This window comes from Strigops habroptila, chromosome 11, assembly GCF_004027225.2.
Source record: "Strigops habroptila isolate Jane chromosome 11, bStrHab1.2.pri, whole genome shotgun sequence".
Lineage (NCBI taxonomy): Eukaryota > Metazoa > Chordata > Aves > Psittaciformes > Psittacidae > Strigops > Strigops habroptila.
This window is the reverse complement of record NC_046360.1, coordinates 30,380,904-30,407,681: the sequence shown is the minus strand read 5'-3', so window position 1 is coordinate 30,407,681 and position 26,778 is coordinate 30,380,904. Positions and strand designations below refer to the sequence as shown.

Genomic DNA, 26,778 nt, shown 5'->3' with positions numbered 1-26,778 from the left:
TTCTGAAGAACAGCATGTTGCCAACAATTCAGCAGGTTGAGTTTAGCACAGCCGGTGATAGAAGTGAGCAGGAAGGAGCTATTCTTCCCCTCTGCTTTTCTTCCTTCTCCATTGAGCAAAGTCTTTAAAGACCAGCTCCCTTTGCAGAAGGCTACAGAACTTTTAGCAAGTGGCATGCATGGAGGCATTCACAGCCATGATACCTGTGTCTGGTTATTTCCAGTCAAAATAATCTCCTACTCAATTATGGAGAAGAATAGAGAAGCTCAGCCTGACTCACAATCACATGGGGGAAAAATGAGAGGAGTTGTTCAAGTTCAAAACGTTCAGCTCGCTGTGGAGGAGGATTAGTACCACTGTGGAAGGAGGCTTTCTCTCCCTCTGCAACAGTACAGCACTGAGGGATGGAAAAGACCCGAGTCCACTTCCCTGCTGTGCCAAATATACTCCTCCGTTCTTCACTCCTCCCTCCCCAAGAGAGCATATGAAGTATTAAACAGCTAGGAATAAGCCCTTGAAAAATGTGATAGCTAGCTGTCAGATACCTCTCTGCTGGATAGATGCAGTTATGTGACTGCCTGCCTGCAGATCCTCTGCTGCCATCCAGGAAATGGGGATTCAACAGTGACATTAATACTCTCATCGGTGTCATCTGTACATTTTACACAACTGTGCTAATACTTCCTTGAACAAAGCCACATTCAAAATGCTTCATCAGTGCTTTGCTGAGCACAGATCTGGCCTCTGCCAGCCCATGCCCATCCCTACCTCACATATGGACCCTCTGCAAGCGAGATGTAGAGTGGGGGCTTCCAACGTTGCTTTAAATGTGTCTTCAGTTCACCGGCGTGTACCATGGCTGTGCCCTGGTTACAGAGGATGAGTGTGACTCCTGTGCAAAGCAGTTATTTTGGGTAGTACTGGAAATTTTGCAGACCTAAAACTTCTCACACTGTTTTCATGTTAGCCGGTGCCCAAACATTACCTTAATGTGTCATCTTCTGTTCTGTCATTGTCACAGAGTATTATCATGATCCTTGTAAACACCCACAAACCTACCTCATTATATCCTTGCACTCCCTCCTCCCTTTGCAGGGATGAGTGATAGCCGCGCTTACGCCAATGCCATTCCCTACAATGCAGCTTCACTGTTCGCTCATTTCCCCCTTTCTCTAGAGTTCGTATCTCTCCCTCATCTTACAGTTGGATTTTAAGCTCCCTCGGCAAAGGGACGGCTTTTTATTTTGCTTATGTAGCACCCTGGTCTCTGACTCACTCCGTTAGGTGCAAAGATAACACAAATAATGAATGTAATCCGGAGAGCTGTCTGGGAATTACAGGAAGCTGGGAAGGAGGATCCAAATCTTTCTTGTGCCAGCATCCGACTCAAGCCTCTGTTATCCCTTTCTGCTCCAGACTGACCTTTCCAACTCCTTGATTACTAAGCCTGAAGACTTTTCCTTGCCTGAATTACCTGTGACAGCAAAATTGTTTTGCCTGGCTGCTCTCACCTGTCCTGCTTCCCTGTGGTGCCTCGGCCATGGAGGGGCTCTGGTTTGTCCTTCAGGCATGTTCAGACATTTCCTACTTCTTCCCTATGTCACACCAGAGATAACACTGATTTCTACTACAGTAGTACCACGGATACAGGACACTTCTCTTTCCAGAAACATTATACAGAGCTCCCAGACACAACAACACCAAAAACATCATCAATAATAAACAGCTAAGGCTTCAGGAAGAATACCTGTGACTGGTGGAAGGCAATATGCCACAGCATTTGCTGTAAGGGTCTGTATTTCAGCTGTCTCTCCCATCCAAGGCAGTGAGCGGCAGTGAGCGGAGAACATGAGGAGGCAGCCAAATCAAGTAAAGCATATTGAAAGGTCAGAGGAATCCATCTAGTTTGTGCAGCACCATTTTGTAAGCAAAGAATAGTTCTTCATTAAACACATTTTATGGAAGTGATTGAGGCGAGAAAGGAAAACACGCTCACTACAATCTCTGGAAATTACCTGTTCCCTGCCACTGCTGCGATGGATCTGGCTTTTGTACGGATCTGCCCAAATCGATGCACGTGTAGTGTCTTCAGCCCCTGCCTGGGCACGGGAGGTTGGAGCCCAGCACTTTAGTGCTGTGCCACGTCCAGGGGTGCACCCATGCACAAAGGTGCTCGCACTCAGCCATGGGCAGCACCAGAGATGAAGGGCATGTCAGGGCAGCCACAGCAGTCCCTACTGCTCCTCTTAACAGTGGACACGTCCCCAGGCACTGCAGTCCCTGTGGGCTGGAGGAGCTCCTCAAGCAGTTCTGCAACAGCAGAGGGGTTACAAGATACCCTGTATCTCATTTTTTAGTCAAATACTGTAAATGTGGCACTGTGCTAATGTCCAAACTGAGACACAGCCTGGGTGAGAAATTTGTTTGAACTCCATGGGTCTGATGCAAAGAAGCCAATGACGCATGCCAAGATGCAGGCATGCCTGCATGGGGGCACCTGGCAGGCGAAGAGCCTGCTCCTATGAAGCCTGTTAACGCCCTTATTTTCCCCATTCCTTTTGGCTGTTCCTTTAGTGTCACACCTCCCAGCCAGCTCCACAAAGAAGCTGCCCTCAAATTCCTGGCTCACACCTCCTATAGCACTATACAGCAGTCCCATCAGGGGAGCAGGCCTGGAAAGACGGATGGAACGCTATCCTCTTCCTTTCCTACAGGTGGGAGAAAGACGAGCTAGCAATTTGCTGCTGGCCTGGCAAGATAGCAGTGAATTACAGCAGCTCCTGAGCCAGCTCAGCTGTGCTGGCGAGCATTCAGGGAGAGGAGAAACCCTACCCGCAGGCACAGAGGAGGGAAGCAGGTGTGTTATTCCCTTTTGCTCACTTGATGGCAGAGATCACAGAGCTTACATGGGCCGTAAGGTCTCCTCTGAAAAGCCACATTCCCCTAAGGACAACCAATCTTCGTACTGATGCTTGGCAAAGCACTCTGGCTGCTGGGACCCAGCCGTAGGAGAGCCTGTCAATGCGGTCCTGTGGCAAGAGAGGTATGTGGTGTCCCTGGCTCCTCCAGCAAGCCACTGCTCCTGATATCAGTGCCAGGGCTGCCCAGGGGACACAGTGCACCCAGCACTCAAGTCATGGCATGAACGTGAGAAATGCCTTGAAAACTGCACAAAGCACTGAACAACCTGTGGGCAATTCTCTGTCACAGGAAAACTTCAGTGCAAATGAGAAATCTAACAACTGAAAACAGCTCAGATGTACCGGTAGGATGCAAAAAGCAGACTCAATTATCTGCCACTTCTATTTTACCCCCTCTCAGGATTTCTTTGCTCTCCTAACATTAGCAATAAATAACAGATACAAACCAGATCCATGGGCAAATGAAATCTTGCATGATACAGATTGCTCTCAACACATCTTTGGGCCAAAATCTGGTTTTGTTTCCACCACTGTTGAAATGCCAGGAGCTCAGCAGAGCTGCTCTGGATGTCTGGTGGCATGATCAAGGTCAGTGCCTGGCCCCTGCCACATGCCACAAGACTTTCTGAAACCAGCCAGAAAGATCCACTCAAAAACTGCTCCCTGAGCATCCGCTTCTGGGGCTGATGCAGACAATTTAATTGCTATCGTTTCTGGAATAACGCTGAATTTACTGATGGCTTTTAATAGAATGCTCAAAAAGGATTTCAGACGTGTCCTTCACAAGAGGCCATGAAGGAAACTCAGTAACACTGCAATAATTACATTAGCATTCCAGCAGGCTGTGTGGTGGTGCCTGCTTTACAAGGCACACAGAGAGGCCTTGCCCTACATACCAAAGATGGCAAAGTGGTAGAGAGAAGACAAGGATCTGCATCTCAGCGGCCTACATTAATTAAACTACCCATCATAAACCTGCACCAACAGCATGGTGAAGCTCTGTGCTGTCAGGCCAAAGGTGTTTTACCCATCTCCCAAAAACCCGTCAGGTCCCGTTTAACTGAGCCTGGGAGCTAGCAAATCCCTGCAAAACGCAGAAATACAGGAAGCATCCATGTGGGTTAGAGACATTTAGCCACTTCCCCTCCTATTCTGCCTTCTCAGGAATCCCATCCAGACACAAAACATCAGGCTCCTGACTTGCAGGAGCAGCTTTTCCTTGCTGTTAACACTGAAACATTTGCCACACATGCTGGCTGTAAACCTCCTTCCCCTGCAAACCTCCCTGCCCAGCAAGGGACAGCATGCCCAGATGCTCCACTGCAACAGGCACTACTGGACTTGAGTCACCTGTGTGCAGAGAAAGTTAAATGGTTATTTAGTACGGGCAAACCTAGCAAAAGCACACTGGTGAATGTGATATAGGTGTATCACTAATGAATGGGTGTATGGGGTCCATACCCACATGCAGTAGGTATCAATCCGTGCGTATTTGAGCATATACACCCCTGTGTCACGCTCACATCGGCTCCATAAGCTCTCCCAGCAGCTTTGCCCCTCCGAGCCCCCACAGCAGCCGGACACCCCGCGGTCCCCCCGCTGCCTCCGAGTCCCAATCTCCGCACCCAGCCCCGCCCCGGGGGACAAGGGCGGGGACCACTGCTGCCGCCGGCTCCGCTCCCAGCCCCGCTGCGGCACCGGGACCTCCGCGCCGCTCCGCGCCGCTGCGCGCCTGACTCAGCCCCGCGCTCCGCAGGGGCCGGGCTGCGCGGGGGGCGGAGGCAGGGCGGAGGGGAGGAGGAGAGGGAAGGGAAGAGAAGAAGGAGGGAGGGAGAAAGGGGGATTTACCCCATTGTCCTCGGCGGGAGCTGGGCAGAGCCGCTGCCGCTGTGCGCAGGCTCGGCCGGCCCCTCGCCCGGCGCGGAGGAGCAGCTCGCCGGCGGTAAGGGGGTGGGTGGCTCCGCGCCGCTCCGCGCCTTGTGTGTGTGTGCCCCCCACCCCACCCCGCGCATCCCCCATCCCCATGGGGCGGCGGCGGCGGCGGGCGCGGCCCTAGCGCGGGGAATCCGCATGGCCCGCGGGGAGCGCGGCGGGAGCGCCCCGCGTCGCCGGGGCGGCGGCGGCGGCGTTGGCGGCGGGGGGAGGCCGGTGGCGGCGGGCATGGGGGCGCCGGGCGGCGCGGCCCTCGGCCCCGGCGCGCTGCCGCGGCGCTGAGACCCCGGCCCTGCCTGCGCGGCGCCGCCGAGGAGGAGGAGGAGGTGGAGGAAGGACCCGATGGCGAACAGCAGCGAGCTGGGGAGCAGCAGCAGCCCGCACCTGCCCAGCGCCGGCGGCCTGCTGAGCGCCTCCGGGCTGAAGCTTGCCACCCTGGGCTTGATCCTCTGCGTGAGCCTGGCGGGCAACGTGCTCTTCGCCTGGCTCATCCTCAAGGACCGGCACCTGCACCGCGCTCCGTACTACCTGCTGCTGGACCTCTGCCTGGCTGACGGGCTGCGCTCCCTGGCTTGCTTCCCCTTCGTCATGCTGTCGGTGCGCAGCGGGGCCGCCTGGCCCCACGGGCCCCTCAGCTGCAAGGTGCTGGCCTTCCTGGCTGTGCTCTTCTGCTTCCACGCCGCCTTCCTGCTCTTCTGCGTGGGGGTCACACGCTACATGGCCATTGCCCACCACCGCTTCTACGCCAAGCGCATGACGGGCTGGACCTGCCTGGCTGTGGTGTGCATGGTGTGGACCCTCTCCATGGCCATGGCTTTCCCCCCCGTCTTTGACGTGGGGACCTACAAGTTCATCCGGGAGGAGGAGCAGTGCATCTTCGAGCACCGCTACGTCAAGGCCAATGACACGCTGGGCTTCATGCTCATGCTGGCAGCTGTCATTGCTGCCACCCACCTGGTCTACATCAAGCTGCTCTTCTTCATCCATGGCCACCGCAAGATGAAGCCAGCCCAGCTGGTACCAGCCATCAGCCAGAACTGGACCTTCCATGGGCCGGGAGCCACCGGCCAAGCAGCTGCAAACTGGACGGCTGGCTTTGGCAGGGGGCCCACGCCACCCACCCTCGTGGGCATAAGGCAGGCCACCCACAGCCAGATCAAGAGGCTGCTGGTGCTGGAGGAGTTTAAGATGGAGAAAAGGCTCTGCAAGATGTTCTACATGATCACTTTGCTCTTCCTGCTCCTCTGGTCCCCCTACATTGTGGCCTGCTATCTGCGGGTCTTCATTAAGGCCAGCTCCATCCCCCAGGTCTACCTGACCACCTCTGTCTGGATGACATTTGCCCAGGCAGGAGTCAATCCCATCCTCTGCTTCATCTTCAACAAGGAGCTCAGGGTCTGTCTCCGAGCCCACTTCCCATGCTGCCAAAGCATTCAGAGCACCCAGGGCACCATCCTTTGTGATCTCAAGAGCTTTGGGATGTAGGGGGGATTTTCTCTTTCTAAAAAAAAAAAAAAGAAAGATGGATATAATTTTCCATGTTTCTGCATATGATCTCAAGAGAGTGTGACCTGTGGGGGACATACTAAACCACCACCCAGCACTCAAACCTTAGGCTGTAAGAAGCTGTTTTATTTATTTTTCTATATTTTGCTTATGCTCTCTTCAGAACATAAAAGGTTGCTGTCTATAGGACAGGTACTTGAGCAGAACACCCCCAAACCTTAGGCAGTAAGAAGCTGTTTTTCTTTGTGATTGTGTGGTTTTTAAAAACAAAACAGGGCTCCGAGTTTCTGGTCTCACTTCTAACGTTTCTAGACATAATTCCAACAGATACGGATTAAGGCCATGACATTTTTTTTTTGTTTCCCTATTCCTGTCTGTTTTGATAAAGGCTTAACAATTTTACTCATGTAATATTTGATAAGGGCCAAGACAATTTTCTACTAAAGTTATTTTTGATGACCTCAAGAGGTGTTGTTCTCTCATTATTTGATTTTAAGTGAAGAACAAGAAAAGGACATTCCTAATGTGGTCAGAAGTCAGTTTTTGGTGGGAGCTGTTGGGTTCATTCATTCTCCAATGGTTTGAGTATTTGAAGCAGTTACTTATAACTTTTGCTTGACATGCAAACAGTGTAGAACTAATTTCAATTTTCTTGTTGCACTATTCATTTGGTAATATTTCAGAACTATTTGTGAAATGTGATTTTAAAATACCAACTTTAAAAATAATCAACTATAGCAGTTTTTAAAACCTAGATTGAAATTCATATTTTACTGCCTTTATAGGAAGTTATCTACAAACCTGGGTAATACTTGTACATTTTGACTGTTTTCTTTAATAAAATATTGAAAACCTTTACTGTATGTAATTGTTTCAGAATGGCAGCATTCTGCTTTGCTGACAAATAACTTGTGTATGTGGAAGGTTGTATGTCTTGTGTCTGAGTAGATTTTGCAGCTGAGGTTATTATGGACAAGCACAATCCTTATTTGCTGTTAGATCTCAATTTAGGTGTTTATACCAATAAAAGTGACTAAAGCTATTTTTAAGAAGACTTAAGTTCATGATGGGCAACAGGTTTAAATAGCACAATTCTTTGTCTACTGAAACCAAATTTCTGGTTTAGCTAATCACTCCTCTGTTAATGATAGAGTGTGTAATTGTGGGTTGCTAATATTAGTTGGCAAAGCAGTTTTTTGATATGGTGGCTTGGTTAATACTGTACTCATTTGTAAAGTATATCCTTAATGGGTAATTTACATTTATTAAGCATGACATTTTAACCTGCTCTATTGTTCTACAACAACTTCTCTGACAGTGTTTTAACTGGCAGCCTGATGGCGGGATCCTGACAGAACTTTTTAGCCATCTCAGAGGAAGTTGTCTCCGCCACGCTTCGGTTCTCATGGCTTATCTGACATTTAACAAACACTGATCATCGCAGTTCTGGAGCAAGTTGCACACAAGTAACAGAGAGAAGCTCAATTTCCATGTAGAAGTCTGTGCTAAGGGTATTTCTGTAGGGAGTAGTCCAAAGTTGTTAGGCATAACCTGAGAAATAGTTGTCCTGACTGTGAAACAAGCACAGAAGAGACGTGTGTGACAGATCAGAAGAGGGTTAAGCAAGGAGCTTTAGATTTAGGCAGGGAATTGAGTGAGGTGGGGCTTCTGGTTTGGTTTTATGTCTTGCTTTCCACCCCTAACTCAGATTTGAACACCAGAGAGGCAATGTTTCTCAAAGTGCATAAGAAGTTTGCAATTTGGGCTTTCAGTATAGCTGCAGAGAAGGTAGGCAGGAGGAAGATGGGGCTGTACTGATACTGCCAGATCTGGGCTAAGAAATGGATGGGGTATCTTGAAAACAAAGTGAGACTTAATGATCGTTTCCAAAGCTGTTGGAAAATGCATCTGAGTACAGAAGGAAAGCTGTCAAGAGCTTCAGATCACAGCAGAAGTTGGTTATTAGTGCTAATTATATTTTCATCCTGGAATATCAGATGATAGCTTAGTGAATCTTAAAGAGTACTGGGGTAGAATTGTGTTACAAAGAATAACGGGCAAAGCCACAATGCTGTTGCTGGAAATTGTGTTCTGGCTGTACCTTACATGCCTGTTTTACTATTAGGTCTTTACAGCAGGGTTCCAGCTTTTGCAGAATCGTATTTTCTTAAAGCTTAAGAAGCTTCTTAAGTAGGGGCCTAAGACTGTGATCTTAAACTCAGATCTTGCCTTCTCCTAATCCTGCTGATACCCAAGCCAGTGTTTTCTTTCTCTTACTCTATTAAAATTGCCTGATATTTTAGCATCCTCTCTCTCTTCCAGGCTATAAGTAGTATGGTTATGATTCTATTTAAACCACAGAGATGGGAGAATAGTTATTTTTAAAACCTCCTTAAAAGCTGCAAGGACCAGATTTTTCACTTCTAGAAGAATTAAGCGCAAGTTGTATAGTCAGTCCTATATATGGGGGAATGAAAAATCACCTTTGGGTGACCTGATGGTTTTATTTAGACTTAGCTTATCAAGCTGTGCTGCTATATTAAATGCTCATCTCTGTGCATAGGCATCCACCATCTCAGCGATGCCCTCGTGAGATGGGCAAGTCCAGTTCTTAGCCCCTGAAGATAATAGATGCTTTGCTATAAACCATCAGTCTCAACCTGATCAGACTCAGCCTTACTACGACAAAAGTAACAACAAAAAAAGTTCAAGAAGAGTACCTTTATACCATGCCTTTTGCTTGCATGTAGCTTCCAGGGCTGCGTCAGGACTTTTGATACACTCTGAGGGCAAAATCAGTGCTGTTTGGAGATAATTTTATATTTTAGGTACTTGTAGTATCAGGCAGATTATGATCCTGGCCATGCTAGTACAAAAGAGAAGGAACTCCAGTAGCTTTAATTCAGGGTTTAGATGGGTGTTGAACAATAGGGCTTCATTCCAGAAAATGTGAAACTAAATATTAAGGAACAGACACATGGCAGAAAATGAAATGGTACTTGGTGCCAGCACACCAACAAACACCAGTTTGCAAGTCTATCCTGCTGGCTGAGAGTACACCAAGAAAGTACGGAAAACCAGAAAGGGCTGGAGAGGCACCAGAGAATAAATATTCCTCTGAAATCTGAGCAAAGATAAGTAAGTTGTAAAAAAAGAAAAAAAATAGCATTTCCAAAGCACAGCATTAACATGCTCTGAAAGCATACTTTAAGTCTGCGTATAGGGGAAGTGGGTCACAGAGATTAAATGTTTTGGCCAAGATCAGAGAAGGGTACTGGAGAGGATGAAAACCTGCTCTGGATAACAAATAATAACAAATAGAGAAATAATATTAGTGAGAATGGGCTGAATACAAGGAGCCATTGCTGATGCTGTTGGGACCTGCAAGGTATGGCTGTAAGCCTCTATACCCCCAGCTGCACATTGAAACCAGAGTGCTGCTGGTCTCACTCAGAAGTGCTAATGGCTGAGGCTCAGTGGGAGCTGGGTCTTAATAATTACCTCCCACATCTATGTGGGAAGCTATTGCAGCTTATGCAAGTGCTGATGTCACTTTTGCAAAAAACTCTCATGGTCTGAATCCCTCTCCCAATCCCCACTGACCAAAATTCAAAGTACTTGGAGGGTTTGGTGAGCTGCATGGCAGCAGGGCTCTCTCAGCTCTTCCATCTACTTGTGCTTGACCAGAATATAGATCGAGTCTTCTCTATACCCCTCCAGGCAGATGTGTGGTAGTTTTCCATATTCTGAGCAACACGAGTGCTGAGTATCACAGGAAATACCAAGATATCTCCCCCAGAGATTCTCTGTGGTCTGGCTCAGAGGTCACAGTGTGCTTGCTTCTGCATATCTGTGGTGGAGAATTGCAGTTGCACTGAGAGCTGCTCTGGAAAAATCTTGATTGCTGCTGGCATCTTCCCTCACTCACCAGGTATTTAACACATTCCTTGCAAACATTCCCAGTCAAAATCTTTAAGTCAGTGGAGGTTTCTAGCCTAAACGTAAATGTCAGGTCAGCTTGAAAAATGACACTGGGTAGTGGCTGCAGCAACCTCCAATATACAACACTCTTCCCTGAGAGAAGAGGCTCTGGAGTTAAGACACATTGGCAGAATGCAATGCTAAGTATCTCAAGGCACTTCATCAATGAAGGCTGCAGATTAGATGATGATTCTCTGTGCAGTATCAGAATACCCCAGAAAGCTGATTAGATAGTTATGCTGCACATCAAAAAATTATTAGAAACATGGCAGGGGGGCTGTTTTCCAATAGAAGTCCCCTAAAATCCTCTATTTAGCACAGCTTCCTTTATGGCTGCTCAAAACACTGCACAGGCTACAATTAACTCTATGGTGATACAAAGCAGGAAGCATCTGCCATTCTATCATGTTCTTAAGCTTCAGAATATTGTGACATCTCAAAGAGATGGAGAGAAAAATTGTCAGTGAAATTGTCTTTTAAAAACTGGTGCAGAGTTATGCTGGGCTGGGGCTGCGCCAATGGAAACCTTACCCCAAACCTCTTTTTATGCTGGTGACCTCTGATGCCATGTAATTCATGGAGAACCTTTTGTGGGGTAAATCCTCACTCATCCATTGGCTGTAGAGCCAGTGACCAAGAGCTGATTTTCCAACAGGCCTGACGTCTGCGGTGCTCTGACTTTCCCTAGAGCTGATGATGCTGAGCATCTTTAAGCCTATTTTCACTTGGCACACATCATTAACTGCCCCACACCTCGGTACTTTGTCTGAAAAATGATTAATTATTCTTATTCACCTTTGTAAAGCACAGAACTACTGATGGCAAGAGCAGAGCATTATCATGGGTGAACAATCGCTGACTACATAAGCTTTCATCACTTAACTTTAAAGTCAAGCTAAGCCTTTAATGCAAGCTGTTGCATTTCTGTATTTCTATTCATGTTTAATGACCTCAGTACTTGCACTCTGTCTTTGATCTTGAGTCATGCATGGTTGTACTTTGGATGTATTTATTGGAAAGCCACTTTCTTCAGTGCCACATTTTTCACTTTGACCGTGACCAGGTTGATAGCGCAAAGCACTTCGTGTAGGAGGCTTTCAAGTTCAAAGCTAGTCTTGCAAGGGCACAGTGAAGCTGTGAAGTCCCAGTTTTAGGCAGTCACTGCAGTGCTAATAGAGTAGGCAGAAGTCAAGAGATCACCTGGCGAAGAGAAAGCCCATCCTAAAGTTTCTGAATGTTATTTACTGGTATGTCATTAAAACCAAAATAATCGCCTGTTTGTGTGAGGATGATTAACCATTGGAACAAATCATCCAGGGAAAAAAAAATGGATCCCCCATCTGTGAGACATGCAGTGTGAGCCTGCGTGCCTGCCCATGGCACACCTCCCCGAAGCCGGCTGCCTGCCCAGTGCCATCCCTCTGCTGGGTCTGGGGCCCAGCCCGAGCACACCAGAGAAGAATAAACGAGAAACACCAGTAAATAGCACCAGAGCCCTCTCTGTCGCACGGTGATTCACTCCTTCCTTTTGCTAACTGTTTTACAACACACATTTAATCATACCTTATAAACACCAGTGCTTGCTTCTCTCAGGAATTGTAGCAGAGGTAGAGCTAAAATGGCTTTGTCATTAAAAATATCCACAGAGGGAAACACAGGAAGATTCAGAAGGAAGGGATGAAGTCTGGATGCTTTCTGACAGTGAGAGAAAGAGGAATGATTTAGTGGAATATTACCTCACTCCATTGAACCACTCAATCTGCAGGAGGGTGATGGAAAGGAAACAGTTGAGTAGCTTGATAGTCGAGTAAATCAACTGGGCTTTTTCCTTTTCCTCCCTCATTAAGCCTTGCACACTCACACCACACAGCAAGCTCCCCAGTGTGCTGTGCCAAGGGCAAGGGGGGAGAGGGAAAGGGGATGCTCCCCTGGGTGCCACGGGGCTGCAGTGACCCCAGGCAGAGGCACCAGCTCTGTTTGCCTGTGGGGCCAAGCTGCCCTGGGGAGTGAGCTTTGGGAGAGCCTCAGGAGACATCTGGGTGTGGAGGAAGGCGGATGAACGTGCAATATGTTCAGCCAAGCTGCAGTGTGACTAAAGGGGGAGAACATGGGCACCCGAGCCAAGGAGCCAGCAGAATCTCAGGCAGAGGTAAAGCTTGGAGCCATGGTGTGAAGGCAAAGGAGGACACGTTTAGGCTGAGCATCACCAAAGTGCTTTCCAGCAAGGTGATGAAGGATGCTGCAGAAGCCGGGCTTTGCAGGACCTGCCCACAGTGCTGCTGTGGGAATGGAGCTCCCAGTGCTAATTTTCCTCCCCAAAAGATCCTAAACTTTCAGCTGGACTTCTTCTTTCTCTCCCTTTGTGCAATATCTGAGCATAAGTGCTGATGTAAACCAAATCCAAATAGTTGAATGCTCTGTTGCAATGCGCAAAAGGTTTGTTAGTGACTTTGGCGAGTTTAATGAAACCAGGGCAGGGAGGGAGTTACAATTATTACACCACCGCAGTCAGGAAACTTTTTTGAAGGGGCGGATACCTTCTTGTCAAGGTTTCACCCATGTGAGAGAACAAATTGGGGAGGGAAAAAAAACCCTACTAATTTTACAGGATGCAGTGAAATCTTTGGAAAGGGTGAGCATGTTTGCAGGTGCCTCACCACTGCCTCTCCCTGAGCTGGCCTTGCCAGCAGGTCCCATGAACGCATTAGAGATATGCTCTGCTGCCTGGGATCCAGTGTAGCCTCGAGGACTAAATAAAGGGTGGGCCCAGCTTTGCACCCCCTGAAATTAATAGCAGCTTTGCTGGTTTGTCAACTCCTCACAGCAAGAGCCACAGCTGCCTGTTCATGCTGGAAGAGTCTGCAAATGTCTGCGCGGAATGACAGGAGTGCACTCACATGTACAAGAGGAAAAGTAAATAAGGCTCAGCACTGCTCACTTGGCTGGAACCAGGCCATATTTTCAGTCTGCTTCTGAACTGTGTTACAGCCTTGGGATTTACAAAGCCGCATAACATTTAAAACCAGATTTAATCCTTTCCACGTGTTGCGCTGCTGTGGTGGAGGCATGGTGCTGAGGTTCAGGAGGCCTGGGTGGGATTCCCAGCAAGGGAAGGGATACGCTGGGCACTCCTGGCACGCAATTAACATGAACCCACTTTACCAGGCAAACTGGGGTTTGCAGGCAATACTGTCTGTCAGTTTTATATTGTGGATGCATTAATTTTCCCACCATACTAAGCCATCTTACACTCAGAGCTTTGGAAAAACCCTGCCTTTGGGGTGTTTACAAGTGCACTATATGGTTATATCACTCATTCCTCCTTTCCTGCACACTTTGCTGTTACCCTGCATTGTAATCCCTGCCATGAAACGTGCTGCCATCCACCCTCCCTTCAGTGCACCAGGTTTACTTGGCTTCAAATCTCCGTATTCAGCCTTTCCCAGCTTTGGTGGCTGGGCAGTGGCCCAAAGGTTATGACCATCCTCTAAGGCAGGTGGACCATACAGGGGAATCTGCTAAATAACTGGGGTGCATCCTGCTTCATTGGGCTAGTCTGCCTGCACTCAAGACTCTCCTTGAGAAATGATAGGTGATTTGCTGTGTGTTTGATGTGTGTTAAACTTGTCTCCATTCCTGTGCTCAGAATTATTGATTAGTCTAACAGCTGTACCTCCACTAGTTTGGCATTTCATATCTATGTAGTAGAAAAAGGCACATTGATTTTGCTATTATCAAAATCCTCTTGTATTTGCAGTCTTTTTCTCTTCCTGCAATTTTCTAATTCCTCCTGCAAAACATGTTACACATTGTCAAGATCAAATTCCTGAGACATCTTTTTTAAATCAAGGGATTCTTAGCACCTTCTGTTTCTTTTGAACATCCATCTGTGCCGTAATAACAAATCAGAGAGCTACTGGGGCAGGGGGAAGCATCAGCAAGGACCTCAGTCTGTGGTCATACTTGCTGTTATCATAGATCATTATGGTGCACTATGCTCATGAAGCAATTTAGCAAAGTTCTTCTGACAAGCTGTGTTGCAAGAACTTCCAACACACCAGAGCATCGGGGTAACAAGACTAACGTTCTCAGCCCATCCACAAGAAAATATACCAAAATCATAATTTGTTTCTTACCTCAAGACTTCTCTATACCAATAAATGTTGTCCATACTCTCTCCTCCATCACCAAGATTGATAACCTTAACTATGTATTACCTACCTTCACTTCAGCTACTCTTGTAAAACCAGGGTTGTGGTTAGGGTGACCAGTCTCCTAGGTAAGCACCCCTACAGATCAGAGCTTCACTTGCCACACAGCCAGGAGAATTTATTTTGTGTCACCCCCTGACTCAAAGGCTTTATAACATATTTTTTTCCCAGTGACAACATTTCCTGAGGGGGAATTGTGGGCAGGGGAATGCAAATGAAGCTGAGCTTCATCTGGGTTTTCTCTTGCTCAGCAGCAGAGCTTTCCCCCCAGGCTTACAAGTGCATGCTTGCTCAAGCAGCTCTGCACCCACAAACCTGAAACACCTTGCTTCACCTTTCGTAATGAGCATGTAGTCAAATTAAGGCAGCAGCTCATTATATGTGGTGCTGTCCTTTCCTGAAATGGCTCTTTGCTAACTCAGAATCTGATAATAAACATGGGAGCTCCTACAGTGTGGTGGGATATCATCATTATTCTATAGCATATCTGTAATATCAATATTCATATAATATTAAAAATTAATGCACATGTTTCCATTAATAATTAATTACTCCAATATTAATAAAATTAAAGCAAATGTTGGCACAGATCTCCTAAGTGGAGTGAATAAAGGAAAGCATTTAAACCAGGCATTCTCTTCACTAGCTATGTGTACTGGAGAACAAGGCTTTTCCCTTTTACTAAGGTGTTCCTAGGGCTGCACAGGTTTTGTTCTCTTTTCTTGTCTGATTTCTCCTTCAAGGGCCTGTCCCCTTCCCTTCCTCCCAGGCAGGTGAGAAAGCTGTTCCTGGCCTGGGATTATTGCCAGGGTGATGCTGAGGTGAAATGAGCAGCGCAAGGAGCTGCAGAAAACCTTTCATGGCAGAGCTGGTTTGAGGCTGGCCACCTTTTCCATCAGTCATGATGCATCAAGTTTCCTGTGCCCCTCAAAACAAAAGCTGCCTCAAAGGAAAAGCAGAGGGGCATGCATGGCCATTTGCATTTTGAAATACTTCTGGCAGTCACTCTTTTACCTGTTATCACTGTAAAGCAAAGGTAAAGGGTTTCTCCCCTACCCCTTCCACTGCAGAAAGAAATTAAAGGGACTTTGCAGGTGTGCTTGGGTTAGGAAATCTCCCTCAAGATGGGAGAAAAGGTAATTGATTAGCACAGAGTTTAGGGAAGAATTGGGATGCAAAAGCTTCATCTTCCTTCCAGAATGATCTCTCAAATCAACTAACCTTCATTGTGCCAATTAATGAGAATTAAATTACTAAAAGGGGAATAATAATTATTATTGCCGAGTGAATATAGTGTGAATGTAGGACAGTGAGGTTTTGCCTTTAGCTCTTCTACGTCAGCAGCCACACTCGGGCAGCAGCAGGTAAGGTTTGGAAAAGCCCCTCAAGGACAAGTACAGGATAACATCTCCCTCAGAGAAGCACCTTCCTAATGCCCTTTCCAGGAATGTCTGCAGGACACGAGTATTTCAACCTCTTACAGATGGTGTGAACTTCAGACTCATATAATTGAGGCTGTTCTCATTACCCAGATAAATGCCTAATCTCACAAGTCAATTGGCACAAATTACAACTACAAAGTTGCTCTGCTCATGTCTGATAAACTCTCCTAGGAGTTCAGTCTGGCAGGTCTAAGGCAGTCATCAGATACAATTGTCCACTCATTTACAATGATACAAACCAGGCTTATTACCTTCAGTGAAGTTGCTGGTGATGATGCTGATAGGAGATGAAAAGCAGGACTGATGTTTCCTGCTATGGTTCATCATTTTGAGCACCATGTCAACGTGCTTTGATAATGAATGGAGTAAGAGATGGGACACACACACATTTGGGCTGCTTCTATATTTCTTCATGAATTTCCCTTTGAGTGTAAATCGAAGTCTATGGTATTAAGCTAATTTTATACTGATAGACAGAAAAGCAATCCCAGGCTCCCACTGCATTCCTCTTCTGCAGATTCAGACTGCATGGGTGCACAGGGTGTTTGGGGAGCCCCACTATTAAGATACAGTGGTAGGATCAGGTTTTGGGTTTGCTTTTAAATCCAGGTTATGGGGATTTCTCCAGTGCTTGTGTCACTGCATTAACATGGGAACAAGCTGGTCCTTCACCAGCACAATCCAGCCCTTTGGGTTTCTGATGAGCCCCTCTAATACTTCAGATCTAATCGAGGCACTTTGTATCTGATCACATTAACGTGAAACACGTATAAAATTACCATTTGGTGGCACCTCACACTTTCTTTTTTTGTTTGTGTGGGTTTTTTTCCTACAGGACCTGAGTCTGTTGCTGCTTGCATAGCTGCTGGATTGCCTCTGCAGAGGGTGATGCAAAATATGTAGGCTTTGGGGTAGGAACCCTGGGGTTGGGCTGTCTTGAGCCAGAACGATGCAGTCCTATCTCTCCAAACATTTATTTTTCTAACATGTGCAGAATCCACACAGATCTGGCAAAATAACAAGCCCAGTTGTTCCTTTCTGTCTCCTCAGGGAGGCTGTGGAGCCAAGTGGAACATGCCTGGTAAACTCACTGGGGCATTTCTCATCTTCTCCAAGTAATACAGGTGTGTGCCTTAATACAAGCGTGCTAGCTTCTCTCAACCTCCTCTATCGTCATCAGCAGCAAAGCACTGACTGTTGAAAGATGAATGACTTCACTTTTCCCGTTCCAGCATATGTTTGCATGTCTGAGAATAAGAAACGTGTGAAACTCACACAAACTATTGGAATTCCAGCTCCAGAGACTGACAAGTAAATATGAAGTTGCACAGTATGTCATAGAAATCCCACAAATTTTATGTTTGCTGGGCTAAAGTTGATTCTTTGAGGCATGTGCCAAGAAAAACCTCTCATATTAGCTACACCAAGATTCCTCCATCGTCTAAGACTGCAGCTTGATTGAGGAGTTCATGCCTGGTAAACTGCTGAGTTGCCCTAAAAGCAGCCAGTGGCATATAATCTTTTGCTAAGCTATCCATAAGGAGCTCTGATAGCTTGGGTGAGTTGAGTGTGTGATAACAGATTACAGTGAATAAAAATGGAAAACCACAATGACAAAATAATGCTATAATATTAAAATAAATCAAATCATACACTGCCATTATTCTGATACAGAACTTTTACACAGCAAATTTGATACATATACAAGAAGTCAGGCAGCCCATTACAATAAACTTCGGGTTCCTTTTTTAATATAAACTACATCTTAATACATAGTTTGAGATGATCATGTAGTTTTACACCAACTCAAGTAACAACAACTTCTCATCTTAGAATACTAAAATAACAAAATCTTTTAATGCTTTGAATATTGAAATGCTTTGGTTCCACTGTCCACTTTTTAAAAGTGTAATAACTACATCTATTGGTTAAACTCTTACCCTAGAGATGTGCCTAACTTAAAATACAGTTATTTTAATAAAATACGAAATGTAACATAAATACAGGTTTTTGGCAGTTGTCATATGCTTCACGCTATGCAATTATTCAACTCTCAGTTCAATTCAGACATTCCAAAGTGTAAAAACATGGCCAAAGTTTTCCAAAACTGACAATAATCTTGGATGTTTTCATTCTGGGGATAAACTGGAACTGTGAAGACCACAAGATGGTTCAGCTATCGTAAAGCTCCTGCCCTCAGAAAGCAGCATTGCTTTAGCAGATGTTATTTTGCTCACCCCAAAATGAAAGCATCCACCACTGCGAGTCCCTCCTGAAAACGTCGGCCGCTACAGCACAGTATCTCATCTTCAGTTTTAATGTTGGTGAGGCAGGAAAGTATGGTAAAGGGTTTCCCCTGGCAAGTACCTTGTTCGTCACAACAACAAGAAAATGAATACATCAAGAGGCTCTTTCTAGCACAGATAAGCTCCTGCTAAAAAAAGACATCTTCTTTTCTGAAGCCTGGTAAACATTTGAATTTGGTGGGAGAAGTCCGTACGCAGGCCAGGCTGGGGAGGCACGGGCAGGCGTGGTGCATCCGCCGCCCAGAGAAGGGAACCTGGGGATAAAGAGAAGAGACATCAGGGACAGGGAGCACAGCGACAGTGGTGTTCGGGAGGATGGATTTGGATGAATAGTGGGGATAAAAGGAATGTCATTCCTCCCTCCACAGCAGGAGATCCCCACAAGCTGCAGCATGGGGGATGGAGGGAGGATTGCAAAGCCAACCCCATTGCATACCCTGGTCAAACCACAGTTAAGAGCAAAATGTAGTGGTCTGTGTAGCAGTGTAAATCACAACATTTACGCATGTTCTACATTTACTCCCATTTCATAAAGGAGTCTGTTGTGGAACTGCACTGGCCTTTAGCATCATGTTTTCGCAGAGCGTACTATGCAGTGCCTACTTGCCCTGATTCCTGCATTGACATATGGCACAGAGTAGTCTGTCAGCTGCATAGCAGGACCTGGTAACCGCAGGATCCCATGGTAATTCAGGGTGGAAGGGATCTCTGTAAGTCATCTTGCCTCTCTTTGAGCAGGATCCTTTTCGCCCCAGGGTAGAGGTTTCTCATTTCATCCCACCCTCCTCCAGATACACTGCGTTGCAGGGAGCACACATATGGACTGCATTAAACAAATTTAGTTGCGCCACAAAATGCACATGCACTGACACTCTTTAACAACTTGATCACAGGCTCTGACTTTTACAGGAGCCATGCCTTTGCCAGGACATGAGCTGAGCCAAGCAGGACAGCCTGGTGGGACAGCATGGCCAGCAGCCACGGTGCTGCCGGCCAGCAGCGTGCACTGAGCATCCGGCTGGATGCCGCGAGGGAAGCACGGAGGTACAAAGCCACTGCTGGGCAGGCAGCCCTAATTCCCTCATTTCCAGATTTCTGGGTGTTTGGAGTCTGCAATTTTAATATTCTAAGATTGTTTTGTGTCAGTGTGCCAATTTTCTCTGTAAGAAAGTTGGAGGAAGGAAGTCCCACACGTTCCCCTATTCATCATGCCAAGGACCAGCCTGACTCCATTGACACCCTAGTGGGTGTGCGATGCGAGTGAGGGTCTCGAATTGCCTGCAGTGCCCTGGGCCAGCCACAGCCCCCTGCCCAGCACCATCAGAGCGAGGGCTGCGGTAGGCTTCCCCATGCCACCCATCATGGTCCCCTCTGCCCTAGCGTGAGCAGAGAGACCACCAACCGTGGGTGCTGGGGACTCCCTGTTGGGAATCACACCTCTTGAGTACCCACGCACAGCACTGCAGAAAAACCTGAGCTCCTGGGGCTGGTAAGGCTGACTCAGAGGTACTGCTCAGCCCTCTGACAGCTCAACTGATTTATTCCAAACATTATAGTTGCTGCATGGAAACGTTCCTTTCAGCGGGACTCCCACGCTGAAGATATGACTTTAACAACACACCCAGCTGGGGACAGGCAGCGGGTGACAGCTCTGCAGGACAAAGCTTTGCCAGGGTGCGCAGCTTCTGCCTGCACAGGCAGAGCCCACGTGCCCGGAGCCAGTGCTGGTGATGCCGGCAGAGCCGGTGCATCTTGGCCACACCATCTGCCCAGCACCGGTTTTAATGAGCATGAGGTATTGGGAGTTCGTGGGTGAAAAGGAAACATGGGACCTCCTGGGAGAGATGTGGTGGTTATGTGCAAAGTGCATAAGCGGCAGGAAAGCCACCTTCATGCTGCCAGCTCTGCCTGCTGACCTGCCAAACCTCCCCTGCCTGTCCCTGCCTGCAAACCCTGCCATCCTGCCTGCAAACCCTGCCTCTGCAATGCCAGCCGAGATTGCTAACGGCATCAAGCCAACGCCATCTAGTTGCTGAGAAGGAAACTAGAAGGTGGAAACCCAACTGCCAGCCGTCTCCAGAGTATCTCCAGGCTCCTCTGGAGGTCCCCGAGGTGGTGGCATGGCCATGGTAGTGCCTGCTTTGTACCTGAGCTGCAGACAAGTGACGGGTTTTGGTGCTCAGGGCAACTGGTCTCCCAGCTGCCTCCTACCCAGATATTTAGGGGAGAGAAACTGCTGAGTAAACTCTCCATCCTTAAAAATAAGTAATTTCACATAGTACCATAAACCAATTTGCTTCATGCTTGTCATGAAGGGCAGTGAGGTGAGGAATCTAAAATTAACCCCATAAAGCTTATAAACATAGTGACTATGACTTCAAGTCTGAGGTGGACAGACATCTCTGATTGTAATTATGCAGGCAATTAGCCTAAGATATATCAGACAGTATAATTTGCCCCGTAGCAATAAGCTCATTAAAAAATAATAAAAATGTAGAAGACAATTTCTCTTATCCTGAGACTTCTGTTAATGTAAAGAGCCCTCACAAGTACATTACATTGTAAAAATAGAAATTTGGTCCCCAGTATGACAGCAGAAGATTTAAGAATTTAACCATAATTGGGCGGAGCTTTGAACTTCTCAGCCTCTGGAGCACCAGGGGACATTGCTGTTTGATGGCAAGGACTATGCTGCAATGATGCACTGGGTGTCCGAACACTGGCTAGTGACATTTTTGTTTGTGATGGGATCTTGTCAGGGGTTAGTGGCATTTGCTGTATTCTTGCTCACACCTGTAGCTTTGGAAGGGCTGGGCTTGGGAACTGCTAAAGCTGTTTTGGATCATGTAATGAAGCAAAACAGCAACAACAAACTAATCAGTAAACAATCTGGAAGGTGTGTAGTACTTTCATCCTTGGATTCTCTTCAGCATAATTCTGACAGTAATGTATTTCCTTATGTGGGTACCTTCAGCGCTATTTCCATACAGATACAAATGGCTGGGTATTGTAACCCATGGGATGTTCCCCTGGTTTTATACAGTGTGAGGTACAGTGCTCTATATTGCTGTTCCTTTCTGCCCTGCCACAGCCGCCTGGTGATGTACTCACTCGGTGACTCAAAGGATGGCATTCCTCTCCCAGATTTCCCATTGGCGTGCACATTCGCAGGCTGCGGATCCAGAGGCTAACCGCACAGCACATCCCTCCTCCGCACTGATGGTCCCGGTCGCAGGCCTGGAGTTCAATACAGCATTAGGCAAATGAAATTAGTAATAAATATATTCCAGAAATAGGACAGATCAGGCGCTCAGGAGCTGCCTCTGACACCCCACAAGTTATCATGGCTCATTAAGGCTGAATAATCAGATTTAAGGCTAATTTGCAATACTTACAGCTCCCATGGATCTGAATGTACAGGCTCCTGGCATATTTCAGAGTTGAGCTCAAGACCTTTAAAGCCATGACCACACAGAGAGTTGCTCAGAGCCAAATTCAGGACTGTCAGAGATTTACAGTCCTGGCTTCTGAGCGCTGATGGACCATGGTGCATGCTACTCTGCTTTCCCAGATTGGAGCCTGAGTGACCTCAGGCAGGTACAAGGACCAAGTGCACCAAGCAGTCAGGAATCCTGTCTTATGCAGAAGCTAAGATAGGATATTATCCATTAATTTAGAGACTTCTTGGACTTTTCCTTTTAGTTTCTTATGATAATACCTCATGGTTGAGTGCCTTTGCATGGATAGTTTTGTTAGAGAAGTCCAAGTAGAAGTAGCTAAAATAGAATTTTAAATATGGATTCTGTGGTTGTTATCTAGAATTACATGTAACTAGAAGTGGTCTTAAATGTGTAATCAGAGAAACTTTGCCTAAGTGTCCAAATCCAAGAAAATGCTGCTGTGGTAGCACTCGCCCCACAAGGCAGGAGGCAAATATTTCAGGCACTTACCCAATACAGCTTAGATAAGCACAAACCAAAATGCAAACTATTGGGTATGTTTTAAAATGCAGAAACAATGAAGAGCAATTGACATGTTAGAATTTGGAAACAGGTTGCTCACTGCATGTCTGCTGCCTATTTTTTTAACCAAAATTTCATATAATAAAAAGTTCTCATAAGCTTAATGCAAAAACCAGTCTCCTTTCTCTGATGAGAAATGCCATTAAAGGTTCTGATTACACTCCAAAGGAAAGCTGAATTAACTCACTGCTTTCTTAATGTCTGACCTCAGGAATGATAGACCAAAGGCAGCAGTTCATAAACAGCCAACTTGTGAAAATGTTCAGAGAATGTGATAACGGCTCTGGGGGAAACTGTGTATCGGAACAAACATTCACTTACAGATCTTACCTTGGGATTCAAATGATAAATGCCATTAGACTGTACTCCACTAGGTAAATATTACACAGGTTCAACCAGCCAGGTCAAAATACATATTTACAGATCAGCCAGTAATTTAGGAAGAAGCTGTTGCATTAGGGTCAAGCCATTTAATAGTGTGTGCAACCCAAAGAGCTCGCACTCCTCCTAAATGCACATTTAATGAAGCAGAGAGCTCTATGCTACAGGTGAGCCCAACACAGAGTATTTACTTATAAGACTAATATGGCCATAAATCTACTTCAACAGCTTGCCAGGTAGATAACGTTTGCTTTCTAACCTCTCTCAAAAAAGAGCGCTCTAATGGCCTGATTTTGTCCTAGCCACAAAAAAACTTCAGGTCTGGTGATTTTTGCTGCTCCCAACACGCTGGTGTCCACTGCTCAGCTGGAGTCACAGGATCTACTATTCCTCACCAGTCGGCTCCTGAACTCCTTTTTTTTATCAGCTATGTATCTCAAACCCTATCCATTTCCATGGGGCTGGTCCTGGAGGGAAGTACCGCTCAACCCCTAAACAGGTCTGAGTCTGTCCTAGCCAAGCAAGGGTATCTAAACCACTGTGCTTTCTTTTACAATTCACACACACGTATATACATCTGGCAGAAATTTAAGGCTCCCTTTCCAAAAATGTATGACAAGTTTTGAAAAATATTCAACCCAAATGCTCCTGCATGCACCTTATCTGCAATGTGTAATTCATACTGCTATTCTAAATCTTTCCAGGACACAACATGAAGGACATTCCTCCTCAGCACCCCATTTAAACCCAGCTTTGTGGAAAATTCAGCTCAAGGAAGAAGTCCCAGGTGAAATGCCAGCTCCAAAGGCAACTTAAGTCAGCACATAAAGCACCACTGAAGTGCGAAAGGTTTCAATCAAGTCCTTAAATTGCAAAGGAAAAGCGCCTTTCAAGCTCAGGGGATGGGGACGGGAACACCTATGTTAGCTCTCATCTGAGATTTGCCCATTCATGAGAAGCCAAAAAATGCATCCAAGTAGTTTAAGTGGAAATGCACTGCAATGGTTAATGAAGTATCACTTTCTAGTTCTAATCTATTTGTACCTTTTGAATCTGCTTTGTCCTGATCTATTATTCAGTGCTTCAAAATTACTTTATTTAATGGATTAATTACACTCTCAAGGTGTAGCCACAACTCTAATAACAGACATATAAACTGATCCTCTATTGCTGGAAATATTTCTACTTAAAAGGAACTTGAAATTCTCAAGTTTTAGAAAAATTCCTTCACACTCTGCTCTGAAAATTAATCAGCCCAGGGAACTGATCCGACTTCCAGAAAAATGCCGACGAGCCCTTCCACGGACTTCAGTGAGGTCTGGATGGGGAGCCTGGACAGCCACGGAGTAATCGACTACTGTGAGTACAACTTCTGATGGTTACAGAAGACATGTAACCTCTCGATGGAATGTAAGCACTGTCTTATTAATCCAAAGCAAACACTAAAAAAAATCATTTTACTTCAGCGTGATGCAACGCTTTGAGTTAAATAACGTCTTCGGGAAAAAAAAACCAAACATTTTCACAACCAAAGTAAATTTCAAGCCTAGAAACAACAACAACAACAGAGGACTCGTGTGCGGGGGGTGACTGTTGAGGAAAAAAAGCAGCACAGTCATACTCAGGAAAAAAAAAGGAGCGTTTTGCGGTGGTTGCAATACCGGTGCCTGCCCTGCGAGCGGAGGGGCTGGAGGAGCGGGCATCCGGGGTGCGCAACCCGGCAGCGCCGTGCCCGAGACGGGCCCTCCCGGGACATGTCTGGGGACAGCGGGGCTGCGGGAAGGGTAGCGCTGGAGAGCGCTACCAGCAGCCTTCAGCGCTGGAGAGGCAGCCGAGCCCCTGCATACTCACGGGCTGGCCGAGAGACAACCCCCCGCCGGGTGCAGGCATCCCTCACCCCAAACGGACAGAGCACTCACCGTGGCATCCCTCACCCCAGAAACCCGCAGGTCCTGGTATCACCCACTGCAGAGACGCCCCATATCTTAGCATCCCTCCTTCTAGAAAGACCCCCACGTTCCGGTATCGCTTAGTCCAGAGAGACCCCCGCGCTCCGGCACCACCTATCCCAGACAGAACCCCGAGCCTGGCACCTCGCTTTGGCTGGCACACCTCCTCTTCCCCGCCCTGGATAACACTTATCCCAGAGAGACCCCCCGCTCCGGGCACCCCTCATGGCAGAGCGAGCTCCCGTATACCGGCACCGCTTCTTCCGAGCGGCCCCCACCTCCCGCTGTCCCTCACTGCAGCCGACCCCCAGGTCCTGTCCGCGCTCCACCGGCGGAGCCCCGCAGCCCCCAGCCGAACCCGCCCGGCTCCAGCCAGCCTGCGGCTGCCGGTGCCGGATCCCGTCGGAGCCGTCGGTCCCGGCCGACCCGCGCGATGCCGTGCGGCGGCGCTCACCCCAGTGATGACGGCGCCGTGTCCCGCGGCGAGCAGCACCGCCAGCAGCAGCAGCAGCAGCACGGGCGGCGGCGGAGCGCCGCGCAAGCTCCGCATGGTGCCGTCCCGCGGCCCCTGCGCTCCCCGCGGGCGCGGCGCAGCGGAGCCGGTGGCAGCGGCCGCCCCAGCCGTTATAAAGCCGGGGGCCGCCGCCGGCGGCAGCGTGAGTCACCCCCGCCCTGGCAGCGCCGCGGCCGCGGACCGCCGCGCGCACACACCGCGCCCAGGTGCGCGGCCGCGGGACTAGCGTTCGCGGCTGCGGGGGGCGGCGAAGGGGAATCTCGCTGCACCCCAGGGAACGTCCTAGCGCTGCTCGGGGGTTGTCCCGCAACAGGGCTGAGGAGGACATGCCACAACGTGTTGGAGACATGCCACAGCATGTTGGGGACATGCCATAGCACGTTGGAGACATGCCATAGCAGGTCTAGGAGGCATACCATGCAACTTCCCAGGGCTGGTCAAGGGGCATCCCACAGCACTGTTGGGGACATTCCACAACAGGTCTGGGGGTGACATCCCACAGCAGGTCTGGGGGACCATCCCAGGGCTGGCTAGGGGACATCCCCCAGTATGTGGAGTTGTCCTGCAGCATGCTGGGGACATCCCACAGCAGATCTGGGTGTGACATCCCTCAGTATGTTGGGGACATCCTGCAGCAGGTCTGGAGGATCATCCCAGGGCTGTCTGGGGGACACCCTGCAGCAGGTAAGGGGGGTCCCACAGCAGGTTAGAGCCCACCCCACAGCGGGCAGTGGTAGCCCATAGCCGCTGGACCCAGTCTGGAAATCTGTCTTTGCTCCAGTGCCCATGTCATCTCTGTTTCTCAAGCTCCCTTGCCTGCAACAGACCCAGTGGTTCTCCTGCCAGCCCCAGCCCTGATGTTCCTCCTGCTCCCCTCTATGAATAGCAACATCCTGTGGGCCCCAGCCAGGCCTCTGTGAGCCCCAGCAGTGCTGTGGGCAGAGCTGGATTGGGGGAGAACAACGTGCTGGCTGCACCTTACCTTGTCTAGGGCAGGGGAGCATCAAAGCAAATTTACCCCTGTAAGAACTGAATCAACTCCAGCTCCTGCTTACTGCACTTGGCCCAAGAGGTGCCAATGCCAAGTAAAAAAGTAATGCTCATGTGTACTTCTTTCTTCACCCTACTCCTCTGTGGACCTGTCTGAGCATCAGAGCAGTCTGGAGTCCAAAACCGCTTGGAACTCATGTTCTCTTGCTCCCCACCCTGTCTGTATTACCCCCCTCCTGTGCAGGCAGCCCCTGCCCCTGCCTGAGCCCTCCTGGCTCCCACAGCACCCAGAGGCACAGGGAGGAAAACAGCAATCTGCTTCAGCAGGGCTGGATCCCACCCAAAGGTCTGGGGGGAAGATGGTGCGAAGAAGGGGCAGGGCGAGGTGGGACCCCCATTTTGGAGGCCACTAGCTCCTGCCAGCGCTAATGCCAGGCCATGGTCGATTGTCTCAGTGAGCTCCTTTTTCTAGATGCACGCCTCTTAAATTCAACACAAGTCAAAGTTTAATGACTAACTTGGGCACCTCTGTCCCCTGTGGAGGGACAACATCAGAGCCCAATGACTGTCAGTAAAATGCATGCAGAGTTTCCTTCCTTGCCTCTCTCTCTCTGTTTTTCTTA

The 26,778-nt window shown here is 47.9% G+C and overlaps 2 protein-coding genes across 2 annotated transcripts; one reads left to right on the top strand and one right to left on the bottom strand.

Annotated features, from left to right (window-relative positions):
- Window positions 1-4,753: 4,753 nt before the first annotated feature.
- On the top strand, window positions 4,754-7,401 carry GPR27 (G protein-coupled receptor 27). The gene has a single exon (XM_030501530.1). It carries the CDS (start codon window positions 5,196-5,198, stop codon window positions 6,336-6,338), a length of 1,143 nt encoding a protein of 380 aa, XP_030357390.1. The 5' UTR covers window positions 4,754-5,195; the 3' UTR covers window positions 6,339-7,401.
- A 10,203-nt stretch (window positions 7,402-17,604) lies between these two features.
- On the bottom strand, window positions 17,605-25,560 carry PROK2 (prokineticin 2). The gene is made up of 3 exons (XM_030501947.1): window positions 25,106-25,560; window positions 21,411-21,536; window positions 17,605-18,553 (listed from the first exon to the last, which is right to left on the bottom strand). The coding sequence occupies exons 1-3, from the start codon at window positions 25,199-25,201 to the stop codon at window positions 18,428-18,430; spliced, it is 348 nt and encodes a 115-aa protein (XP_030357807.1). The 5' UTR covers window positions 25,202-25,560; the 3' UTR covers window positions 17,605-18,427.
- Window positions 25,561-26,778: the final 1,218 nt, after the last annotated feature.

Coding starts and splice junctions, on each gene's coding strand:
- GPR27 (XM_030501530.1), top strand. CDS start 5,196: ATGGCGAACAGCAGCGAGCTGGGGAGCAGCAGCAGCCCGCACCTGCCC.
- PROK2 (XM_030501947.1), bottom strand. CDS start 25,201: ATGCGGAGCTTGCGCGGCGCTCCGCCGCCGCCCGTGCTGCTGCTGCTG. Junction 21,537..25,105: donor ACGGCGCCGTCATCACTGGG/GTGAGCGCCGCC, acceptor ATTGAACTCCAG/GCCTGCGACCGGGACCATCA. Junction 18,554..21,410: donor GCCATCCTTTGAGTCACCGA/GTGAGTACATCA, acceptor CTTTATCCCCAG/GTTCCCTTCTCTGGGCGGCG.